Source organism: Pagrus major, chromosome 1 (assembly GCF_040436345.1).
Source record: "Pagrus major chromosome 1, Pma_NU_1.0".
Classification (NCBI taxonomy): domain Eukaryota; kingdom Metazoa; phylum Chordata; class Actinopteri; order Spariformes; family Sparidae; genus Pagrus; species Pagrus major.
In genome coordinates, this window is record NC_133215.1 from 5560759 (window position 1) to 5573654 (window position 12896).

The window sequence follows — 12896 nt, forward strand, 5'->3', positions numbered from 1 at the left end:
TCCCTCCCTCCCTCTCCACACACAAATGGAGGTATCTTCTCGGCGCTGAAGATCTGGGAAGGAGACACAGATAGACAGCGGGAGAAGGAGACAAGAGAGACAAGAGAGACAAGAGACAGAGAGAAGTCCATTCTGCATGTGTGTTTGGAGCCGAGGCTGATGGGGTGGTGGCATGTGGAGGTGTCACTCTGAGGTTCCCCCGCGGCTCCTTCCTAACCTCTGGCGTTTGGTGTCTGCAGAATGGCGCGTTTTGGAGACGAGCTACCCAACAGGTATGGAGGAGGAGGAGGAGGAGGTGGTGGTGGCGGTGGTGGCGGGGGTGCCGGCGGACAAGGGGGGCCCGGCCGCGGCGGCAGCAGGCAAGGGGGGCCCCCCGGAGCGCAGCGGATGTACAAGCAGTCGATGGCCCAGAGAGCCCGGACCATGGCCCTGTACAACCCCATACCCGTCCGGCAGAGCTGCCTAACGGTCAACCGCTCCCTCTTCCTCTTCAGCGAAGACAACCTGGTGAGGAAGTACGCCAAAAAGATCACCGAATGGCCATATCCTTTCATAAGCAATGCCCAGCACACTGCCAAGGTACTGTGTGTGTGTGTGTGTGTGTGTGTTGGAGTGGTTGGTGAGGTGTGGCCTGCTGTGGTGTGGAGTGGTTTGGTGTTGGATAAGCCAACACCTGCAGCATGGAAGTTGTGTTTGTGCTGGTGTGTGATGTATTTTTATTTTGTTTTTCTGTGTTTTGAGATGTTACATGATGTGTGTTTTTAAAAAAGTGTATGGACTGTGTGTGTGTGTGTGTGTGTGTGTGTGTGTGTGTGTGTGTGTATGCAGTGTGTGTGCTGTTGATGGATACATGACAGAGTTGATTTCCGCTCCGCTCTCACTGCTGCTGCTGGTTGTGTCCGACCCGGCTGGCCTCCCGGGGCTCATCTGATAGAGCTGCCATTGATGGGATGAAGGATGATGTTGATGATGATGGCGGTTGTCATGACACCGGCAATCACAATCCTGTTGATGCTTGCTGGTGATTAAGATGCATCTTGAATACAGCATTTAGCTCGAACCTGTTAGTGACCTGAGTGTGTGTGTGTGTGTGTGTGTGTGTGTGTGTGTGTGTGTGTGTGTGTTGGGTCTATAGTTGTAGTCAGAGCTGAGTGCTGATTTCAGCATTATGAAGGCTTAAGCACCATGCAACCAGAGGGGAGAGGAAATGACTCTCTCCCGCTCTAATTACTACTGACCATATATGGGCGGCCTGTGGCATCGTCCTGCAGGAAAGCGGTGGAAAAAGCTGTAATTGTCAGGACAGGTCGGGCCACTGCTGCTAGAACCTGGAACACTATCATCCGGTCCGGCCTCGAGGCACTTTCTGTTGATTTAAAGACGAGAATCTGTGTTTTTTGATGCTTTGTGATGTAGTTTTTACTACTTTTTTTGGGGCTGATGCCCCATATGGTATAGTTTTCAGATTTAAGTAGATAACTGGCTGTATGTCGATGATGTGACATCACAATAATGCGTTTTTAGCAGCTGCAATAGAGTTTGATAGCAGAAATTTCCACACATGGAACCAGATCAGACCTCAGCTACGGCACCTGTTGGCCCCCCCGTTATTTTTGAACCCCCAGCACACACAGAAGTACACATTACTGACAATCTTCTCAATAAATAGATTATTTTTTGGGTCTAAATGTCAGAAAAATTATGTGAAAGGTCTGTCACTCTAACGTTTTTAACTATCTTGTTTAGTCTGACCTAGAGCTGCAGTGATTGGTCGATTAGTTGTCAACTACGAAAAAAAATCAACTATTTTGATACTTAATCAATCCGTTGAGTAAATACTCAGATTCCAGCTTTCAAAACGTAACTTTTTCAGCCCGTCCTCATCAGAAAAACATCCATATAGGTTGACCGTGACGCGTATCTTCGTTTCTTGATAGGCGGCGACCTCTAGTGGCTGCAGTTATCATTACGGTAGCAAAGTAGGAAGTCAGGTGAGGTAGTATAAAGTGCGTCCACATGGAGAGGAGGACAGGGTGGACGGTCGGGTTAAACAAACACTGCTATCGTTATCAGAGAGTGAGAGAGGGTGAGGTTCCTCCTTTTGGGTCTTTTAAGGTTGATCTTACAATGAGTACTCCTAATTCAGCACAGGACGATCAGTGAGTGCAGCCACTTTAATTGTAAATTAGCTTGTCTACACAGATTTCGACTTGGGAGTGCTGCACAATTACAAGAATAAAAAAACTGATAAAATATGGATAAGAACAGCTGCAGAATACTTAAAAGTTTTAAACAAGAAAGGAAAAGATTCGTCCTGTGGAATTAAAAAAAAAAAGGGGTTTAATATTTACTGATATGATGCAAACAGCAGCAGCTGATCAGTTCATAGGTGTTGAGTCAGGTAACGCCTTGTATGATGTCGTATGATACGTGAGCATGTGTCATTTGTGGTGAAAGCAGTAACTAACGATCATTTGCTCAATAAACCGATTTGTCATTTGGTCTATAAAATATCAGAAAATGGTGAAAATTGGTGTTCAGTGTTTCCCAAAGCTCAAGACGACATCCTCAAATGTCTTGCTTTGTCCACGACCCAAAGACATTCAGTTTACTGTCATAGAGGAGGAAAGAAAGCAGAAAATATTCACATTTGAGAAGCTGAAATCAGACTCCTATTGTCAAAATAGTTCAGCACAGTAGAGGTATCATCTACAGTACGACTAAAAATACAGATCTCGTGTTTTCCGGCTTCAGGAGACGATCCAAGTAACGTTTAAGTAGACAAAGACGTAGAATTCAGACATTTTGTTCTGGAGTACAAGTTATCCAAATGTCAGCTGATAGACTTTTACCAATAGAAACACTTTCTGAGACCAGTCCGTGTTTGAAAGTGAGGCCGTATACTGTAGGGAGAGGGGAGCTGCTGTGTTTTGCCAGAGTTTCTTCATAAAGGTTTTTCATCTTTCTGCCAGAATATTTTGGCTTTTCTGCAGAAATAGAAACATTTTTAGGAATTCCACCAGCTCACAGAAATAGCTCAGTTCGTCCTCTCTTTACAGCTTTTTCTTTCTTTGCACATGTTGGTTGGAAGGCTTTTTGTTTTTACTTCACAATCACGATTCAAGGTTGATAAATGTGCGTCGCTGATGTTTAGTGGTGATTTTGTGAGGCGATGAATGTGTGAATCAGAATGTTGTGTGTGTGTGTGTGTGTGTGTCTCATTTGGGAGTTGATTGATTTCTGGATTAAAATTAAATTAAGTTTGTCACACCAAACCAGAGGACAGGATTAAACAATGAGGACATTATGTAAATCACTGTGTTCGTGCAGCCACAAAAGTTTTATTATGTTTACTGCAAACTTTTTTCAACCCAGGAAGTGCAATGTCGGTTTAGTTCTACACATAACTTTCTGAGGGCTGTAGCATGTTTCTGCAGTTTGTATGTACCTTAGCATGTAGCTTATACTGACCGGGCTACAGGATTTACTGGAGCCTGGTAATTGTAACGGGAAACCACTTCCAGGCGCCTGTAAAAAAAGGGAAAAAACAATGGAAAATATATTTTTTCAGACGAAACCGTAGTTGCATGAACTATTCGATCATGAGCCAGTCCACGTTTCTTTAGGTTCAGTTTTCAACTTTATGTTGTGACAAATCTGTGCTTAGGTTCTGATTAGGTTTAGGCTAAAAAATGTATCATGTTTTGGCTTCACTACCTGGTTCTGTTGCCACAAGCGTAGTTGGCTCAACTGTAAAAATGCCAACATTTTATTGTGGCGACCGGGCTGCATTTTGAGATGTCATCAGAGTCGGCATCATCTTCACCTGGTTGAACAAAAACAAGAGACAAACACACTAATTTGAGTTTCCTGTCCAAACATTGTTGATATGGAAGCAGCCTCGACAACATCATCATAAAACAGAATCCGTACTGTTTTTGACTTTAATATGAGAAGAGTTTTTTTTTTATTTTTAGTCCAAAACATTTTCAAATTTAAAGACCATCCACTTCCTGATTTGAAAGCGAGCTGAGCATATCCCAGCATGCCGCCATCTGTACAGAGTCAGGCTGTGTTGGCTGGCAGGCGCTGTGGCTTCTTCCACCAGAGACCCAGAGGACTTCATTATACCTCCCTCCCTCTGCCTGCACTTCCCCATTCCCTCTCTCTCGCTCTCTCTACGCTCCTTTCATCTCCTCTTCTCCGCTGCACTTCTTCCCCCTGCAACTCCGCTTTAAATGTTCTGTCCTCCATCTTCTCTCGCCGTATGTATCCCGTCCTCTCCTCTTTGTCTTTACCTCCTCTGTCTCTCTCAGTTTAATTCAGTTTAGACACAGTAGCGGCAGTATTGTCTGTCATAGTAATGTCCAAAATGCAGATAGGTGAGACATTAAAGGAAAAACAACAACTTAAAGTGGCTTAAGCCAACTTACCATCAGCACAAAAAAATGTTTGAAGTGTTTCCTGCCCTATACTGGAAATATGTGCAAATATGAGGAGTTGTACACATGGAGATAAATAGTTGGGTCGCTAATTCTAGTTTGATTCTGCCATTAAACCACTAAAGAAGGAGACGACTGTATCCAGCTGCAAACGTGAAGGAAGTTGAACTTCCAAACTATGGTTCATGTAGGGTTCATAGGCTGACTGCGTCACAGTAAAGGCCAAAAACTACATTTCATGTTCATAAATATTAGATAGATAGATGATCAAATAGTTTAAGAGGTTCTGTACTTTGAACCGAGACAGCAAACTTTTATTCCAATCACTGCTGCAGCTGAATTTGATATCCAGATGAGTCGCCCGGTTGTAATGTTAGCTGTTAACGTTTACGTCCAAGGTTGATATTTGTACCCAACCTGGCATATCAGGTTCACATTATATGCTTATTACAAGCCAACAAGGCTGCCAAATGGCCGACCGCAGTTCGAGTCACACCACTGGACACCTTTCCAGCTGTTGTTGTGGTGACCAAAACCGGCTATTTTTCACAGGAAGTCGGATCATCTCCGTCAGTAATTGTGGCAACTTAAACAGGCATTTTTAGCCAAACCATGATGTTTTCCTAACCCTTACCAAGTGGTTTTCATGCCTAAACCTAACTGGAGCATGACGACAGCATAACGTTTCACACAAACGTACTTTATTCTTTATTCTAGCGACCATAGAGTAAAAAAAAAAAGATTATGGCTTTTTTTTTCTGGCTCTGTGAAATGCCACTGCCTCACAGTCACATAAGTTCATCACTCCACCATGAATAAACTGAACCATGGCAACTCTAAAATATAGTTTAGAGTTTGGCTACGACGTGAAATCTGCTTTGACACGAGAATATACATCTCTCCATCTCTTTCCTCAGAGCGGCATAGTATTAAAGAAGGCGGTAGTATCAGTATACACTGTATGCCTCTCGTTCTGACTCTCTCTCTTTGACCATCTGTCGGTGGCGTTCGTTGTCTGTGTGGGTTTCACACTTTCCCAGCTGGGTTCTGGCCACGCTGCCGGCTATCATGTGAGGGAAAAGACAAGTGGAGAGAGGTAGACGGTATTTGGCAGCAAAATAGAGAGAGAAGAGATTAAAAGACAGAGCCCTCACCCCACCATCACCCCCTCTGGGACAATCAGAGGGAAGAATGTCACCTTGTCTTAGTAACTTGTGATAGTCAAAATCTGTCCCTGAGATTATCAACGTGATAATTAAATTACAATTTTAGAGAGCAAAAACAAGTAGAAGCACACAGATATAGGTGGAAATCAAGATACTGGACTGCGCCTAAACAGTAAGTGTGTTCATATATATGTTTAGAGATACGTCCAAACGTACAGTGACCACATTTCATGTCTGCGTTTTGGCATCTGTGACTGTGACACCACAAGATATTCTTGAGGAGACCTGGGAATAATTCCAGCCATCGTTTGTGGCGACAAAAAACAGATATTTTTGAAGGGATGTTGGGACATCTTCAGCTGTGTTTGTGGTGACCAAAAAGGGTATTTTAAGCCAAAACATAATCTTTTCCGAACCCGTACCAACAAGTTTTTGTGCCTAAACCTAACTGGAGCATAAGCACAGCGCTGTGTCAAGAGAAACTTAGACAATTCAAACTAAAGAAACCAGAAACCTACTTTGCCAACATTTATTCTGGCGACTGGGTTACAGGGGCAGGAAATACGATTTTTTATCGTAAGTTATCTAGTTTGTTCGAAAGCCAGTGCATTTTAAATGATGAAGTAATTATTAAAATTATAATTTTTTTATCATTTACATCTTAATCAACTAATTTATCAGTTAGACAGACAAACGATTTCAGCATTGAAGTAGATTTTATTGATCTGAACTGTGTGTGTGGCAGCTTTACAGTAAACTCTGTTGTGTTACTATGGAATAATGATGAAGATGAGTTCCAGCTAATCAGATGATCAGATAAGAAATGAGGAAGTGAACACACACACACACACACACACACACACACACACACACCCCCCCCCCCCCCCCACACACACACACACACACACACACAGATCCATAGAAATGGACTGGTAGTCATAGAAACATGTATGTGGCTGTTGAAATCATTTGATTCAACACTTATCCAAGTGTAAACAAACATATAAATGATGCATGGGCACACACACACACACATGCAAATACACACACACACACACACACACACACACACACTCGCTGACAGATCAGCTGGTGGCTTGGCTTCATCAGTCTGGCGTGGAGCAAGCAGATCCGTTCAGATCAGTCATGGCTGACAGAGGCACTGATAGCTCGGTGTGTGTGTGTGTGTGTGTTTGTGTGTTTGTGGGTGGGGGCAGGTGATACTGTAACACCTGTTCAGCAGGATCACTTACCTCAGGGGGCTCGCCTGCATCCCAGCACACACACACTTACACACACACACAGTCAGTGCAGCCCAGTGGTTGGCAGAAAAAGCACCATTTGGGACGTTCACGCTCCAGTGTGCAATCTCTCTCTCTCTCTCTCTCTCTCTCTCTCTCTCTCTCTCTCTCTCTCTCTCTCTGCGTCTCATTTACCATCATACAATCTGGTGACATAATGGCACGTTTGATACTGCTGATGCCATAATATGACATCACCGCAGTATAGTAACAACTTCAATACAAAAGAAACTTTTAATGAATTTATCAATCAAACCAGTTTCTTTAATAACACTAGAATGGCACTCAGTGGAGCACAGACAAGACATCCGCCAAGGGCCCAACAGTCCCTGTTTCTACTCACTCACAGATACGTACCAGCCACCTAAGTGCGCCTGAATTTTTCATCAAGATCCATGCATTATTTCCAGAAACTAAGGAAAATGTCGAGAAGCGTCTCATCCCGCTATGTTAAAGAAAAGTGAGAAAAAATCCTGTATCTGTCAACCAGGGTAATGGGGTCTATCCTCCATCTGAGTTTCGTGGAAATCTGTTGTGTAGTTTTTGTGTAATCCCGCCAACAAACCAACCAACAAACGGACACGTGTGAAAACATAACCTCCTTGGTTTTTAATTGCCCAGTCTTAGCGAGATTTATATTGTGTATCACGATATTCATTCATTCATTCAACCTTTATTTAAACCTCGAAAAAAACAATTGAGGGCAAGCTCCTCATTTTCAACGATGTCGAGAGCACAAATAAAAAAATCCGAATAGGTGCAAAAATGTGATAACAAACAGAAACAAGGACAGAATGGGTACATAACCATGATAACAGAAGAGAAGCAATATGACAGAATACAAATAAAACGGGAAAAACAGCTTAATAATATCGCCTAAAAATCATTTTAAGGCCATGTTGTCCAGCTCTACGTCAAACTGGTTCCTCCAAGCCAAGAAGAATAACTCGCCGAAGAAAACCTGATCACAAGTAATTAATACATTTTTATAATTCATTTTTAATGTCTATAATGTAAGATCTTGGTGAAGGGTGTACACAATTGTTGTCACTTTAGGACGTGGGACAAAAATATCAATACATTTGTTCAATCTCTGGTATATATAGACAGATAGAAAGTACATATGGGCGTATATACATCCACATTTACATTCTTTGGATACTCACACCCATCCATACATGAGTGTGACAGAAACATCATTGTCTCCCTCTTGGATACGACACCCCGTCAGACGGACCAGCACCATAATAATGGTTGTTTTGACAGAACTCTACTCCAGATATGCGATCCTCTCAGTCAATTCCCTCAGTGTGTGAGTGTGTGTGTGTTCGTCTGGATCTCACTGTGGTGAAATGTGATGCCCCTGCTGTCCTCTGCTCAACTCTGTGTGTGGGCTGCCACCACTCTGTGTGTGTGTGTGTGATGTCTGTCGCATATTATATGCAAGTGTGTTTGAAGAGGTCATAAGAGGGAGAAATTAGAGGAAACAAAGTTTAGCTTTTGAATGTAAATGCGCCAGATAAGTGTTGAGGAAGAAGTGTTTCTGCGGATGAGATGGAGAGAGCAAGGAGGTTAAAGTCTGAGAGGAATGGAGGGAGAGACAGAGGTGGTTAAAAGGAGGTGAAATAAAAAATAAAGATGAAGAGAAAGAGAAAGAGGTTACAGAACGTGGACGAAACAGACAAGTAGAGACACAGATAGAAGGAGCTGAGAGAGGTGAAGAAAAAAAAAGGGAAACAGAAAAGAGTAAGAATCAGAAACACAGATGAAGAAGCAGGTGTAGAAAAGTGAAGATGCGATGGACCAAACCAGAGAGACGTGTCAGGAAGAGGAACAAAAGTAAAACAAACATAAGGACAAGAAGACGGCATGTAAAGGAGCAACAAGGAGGAAGAGTGTTCAAGAGGAAAAGATGCGATGAAGAGAGAATAGAGGGGTGAACCACTAATATGATTAAGATAATAATAATGATAAAATAATGTTGGTCAGAATCGATTGTTTCAGACTCGTTTAATGCGATCCTGTCGCACTTGGTTGGGTTTAGGAAAAGATCGTAGTTTAAGACAACATGTTTCATACGTAAGTTAGAATTAAATACTATTAGAAAAAGTCGACACTCTTTATGCAATGTCACCTGATTTCCTCCTTTGCGCCGGTCATAATCTAGAGGTTGCCACCTAAAAAATAGACGTAAATATTGGTTGTAATGAATTGCTTGCATACATGAGCTATACGGCTGGGTTTTTTTGGGTGAGGACGATCTGGCAGAAACACACAGTTGTACATTGTAGTGTTCAGTTTTCCAACAAACAGCAAATGAAGACAAAGATCTTGCGAAGAACAACAGCCATGTTTAACTATAGCCAAGTTACGTAGAGAATAAATGCTCAGCTGATATAACTTGCCTCCCCAGAAAGTTTATAATATTAACTGGCACAAATGATTGGTCATTATCCTGAAACTGGATCCAAAAATAGAACTGGTTACCAGAACCCAACCCAGAGATAAGAAGTGATAGTCCTGGCAAGGGTGAGGAAGAGGAAGATAACGAGGTGTGCGAGGAAATGAGTGAAGAAGAGGACGTAAATAAAAATGGATAGAGGCTGAGAAAGAAAAAAAGTTGGGGGAAAGAGAGCGGAAATAAAGAGGTGAAAAGTAGAGAAAGATGGAGAGCAGTGAGAGAGAGTCTGAAATGTGGAGAAAGGAGGAGAATTAGAGAGCGGTAGAGGTGGAGAGCCATAGTGTTTTCCCCCCATGTTGAGTCACTGATCTACATTCAATCTGCACTATGTGAATTATTGATTGGCCTTTAGCCAGCCTGTGTGTTGGTGTGTGTGTGTGTGTGTGTGTGTGTGTGTGTGTGTGTGTGTGTGTGTGTGTGTGTGTGTGTGTTGGTGCCGAGATGGTTTTGCTGAAAAGCACAGTGGTGGCGTTTTCTCTTTTTTTATTCTATTGATGGAGAGTGACGGAGAGGTAGAATAGGGAGAATGGGACAGATTGATGCAGACACACATGCATGTGTACACCCCCCACACACACACACAAACACACAAAAACACACGCACCCGCACACACACCCAGGCTTGCAGGTGTCCATAAACACAAACACACACACACACAAACATGCATACACTGTATTCATTCAGCCACAAAGCACATTTACATTTTTTTCCGCTCACAGCATGCATGCACATGAAAATGCACTTTTAATACACACACAAACACACACACATAGAGAGACACAGAAGAAACCAACCTTTGAGGCAGGATTGATATCTAAATACCAACTGGGGGAGGAGTTTAACACACACACACACACACACACACACACACACACACACACACTGAGCCCCGCTAAACAAACACCCCCGTTTTACCACCCCTGATGGTTTCTTTTCAGGACAGATGAACCAGGTGTCTTAACAAGTCGGACTCACCCATTACCAGACCAAGGGTAGTCCTCACTTTGTGGATTTTCTGAATGTTTGGATTCAGCATTTCTTCCGTGCACCTGCACATTGTTGAACCGGCACATGTTATTAGTCGGCATTGTTTTTCTGGATGTGGGTGGGTTTCTATATTTGTAGACCGTCTCATCTCCTGCTCACTTGTCTGCAACTCAGGTGTCCAAAATACGTCTTAGTCATCTCCTTCTTGGTCAGAATGTGTTATTCATTTTATATTTATACTCAAATCTGTGTTAGTAGCAGTCAGAAATGGTGACCAGTTATTGGTTTGGGTGAACCAGCAATTTGTTCCTGCCTTGCTCATTAGCATCTTGGTGGAACATGCAAAAGCTTCCCTGCTGGACAGACTTTCAGTTTATTTATACCCTGGACAGTCTGCAGTGGAGAGAGACAAGGCGAACCGGGAGAGAACGAGAGTGTTATGAAATGAAGTGAACAGTACACGATGTCCTAAAATGTTTATTTGCACAAAATTCCACACACTGTAAATGCTCTAAGTTGGTGTGTTAGAGGTAGAGTACAACGTTCATTTTGGACACAGCTGTAGATTTCCATCAACAGTTCAGGAATTAATAATAAACAATGGCACAGTTCAGCCAAAGATAAGTGATGTCCAACAGTCTATTACCGTTAATTGAAGTGGTTATTACGAATCTATAAAGTGCTCTTCACCTTCTCTCTGAGTAAGCAGACTATATCTCATTGCAACGAAACATTTTCTTTAATCAATACTCTAAAGCAGGGTGCCGGTCCACGTGTCCTGGATGATTTCATGTCCCGGACCAACAGAATAAATTCCAGTCAAGTATGACGTGTGTTTTACTTTGTGAGGCAGCTGGATTTGTGAGATCATGTGATCTTGAGGATCCATCTTGCCAGGCTTCAAGCTATGACTGGCGAGATGTGTGGCTGAACCACAGTGGTTGAACCAACTGGCATGCTCTGAGGCTTGGTTTAGATGTGACGACCAGCGAGAAAGGTGACTTTTTCTTTGAAAACTACAATGGCAGCACCTCAAGAGGTTAGCGTAGCTGCTATATCATCAGTAATATCAGAAGTGGACAGTATTTCTTTAAAAGTGAACTGAAGGCTTTTCTCTTCTCTTGACTGGCTTCGGTAAGAGTTTGATTTACCAGCTGATCTGATCTGATTGGTATAATTTAGCCCGTGATAGACAGGTGGTTCGTCCAATCACCTGCCAAGTGTTTTTTGAAAGTTCCTGCCCTTTTCCCTTTCCAAATGGTTCTGCTTAACAACCATCTGGCGTGTCCGGTTTATCTGCATTTACTGAGCTTGAAAACAACTTACCGATGTTGTGCATCACCAACCCAAAGCATCTGTATCTGATGACCTGGGAAGGAGATTTATCAATCATCTACCATTCTCCTGCAATTCAAATTGTGCTTAAAGAGAAATATTTTCACATCATGACGAGAGAGATTTTAATATATCAGACTCCATCTGGTTGTTCTGGCTCAGAAACCCTGATCTTAATTGTAAAAATGACTCATTAGAATAAAAATTGTCATCTTACAGACATCAATGAGTTAGTTTGCTATTCTAATATAATCTGGTGATGTTAAAATGTGACCTTAATGTTGTTCAAGTGTATTATGTGTCAGGATAAACTCCTTGATGAACACCACCTTGTTTTCCAGTGAGTTGTCTACAACATAACGCTTATGGCTGACATGCTTAGTTGAAGTGGAACAGCTGACAGCTCTCCCCCCTTAGCGTTTCCAAGTGGTAGTATTGTTGGCAGTCAAACAGTTTTGATGAAAGTGGAACTGCAGATATATTTTTTAACCTCAACAGTGTAGGATTTGAACCAGCAACCATTTATTCATACAATACTGACAGGATATAAGGAATTGGGTAGGGTGAATTTTATGGTGCAGGGAGGAAAACGAGGGGCCGTCCCCCACCTCCATCCTCCCGCCTGTCTGCTTCTAATAGTTATTTTGCCAAAGTAATGAATGGTGGTGTCGGGAAATGATCACCTTAATGATCGTAATTATTGTAATTGAGCTGCAATAGAACATTATTCGAGGTTTCAGATAGATAAGGAGTGGAGCGGTGTGTGTTTGTGATGCGAGGGGTTGTGTAAGGACAGGAGGAGACGATGTAGCGAGCGAGAATATTACCAAAAAAAAAAAAGAAAAGACTATCGATGCTCTCAGCTGCTCATCTTCCTCTCATTTATCTGTTCTCTTCCTGACTGAGCTCGCTCTCCACTCCCTCCTCCATCTCTTCCTCTTCTTACACCCCTCTCAGCTCTCTTCTGTTTTGCTCTCCACACCCCCCCCTCTCCATTTTACTCTGCCTGCCGTCGACTGCAGTGTGCAGAGCAGATCGAGGAGAGAGGCAGGAAAAGAGATATGCAGAGAGAAAAAGAGAGGAATATGCAGTGGAGGGGAGGCGGAGGAGAGGAATGAAAGAGTAGTGACAGGCTCAGTGTGTGTTTGATCTGAGCTGGTTTCCTCCCCCCTGCAGCCCAGGGCGCCTCTCCCCAGAAACAGG

The 12896-nt window shown here is 42.8% G+C and overlaps 1 protein-coding gene across 1 annotated transcript in view; it reads left to right on the forward strand.

Moving 5' to 3' along the window:
* Positions 1 to 240: 240 nt before the first annotated feature.
* cacna1ab (calcium channel, voltage-dependent, P/Q type, alpha 1A subunit, b) overlaps positions 241 to 12896 on the forward strand; it is a 121073-nt gene continuing 108417 nt past the window's right edge. The window contains exon 1 of the mRNA XM_073489847.1: positions 241 to 542. Within this exon, the coding sequence (XP_073345948.1) occupies positions 241 to 542 (302 nt within the window). The remainder of the gene's footprint in view (positions 543 to 12896) is intronic.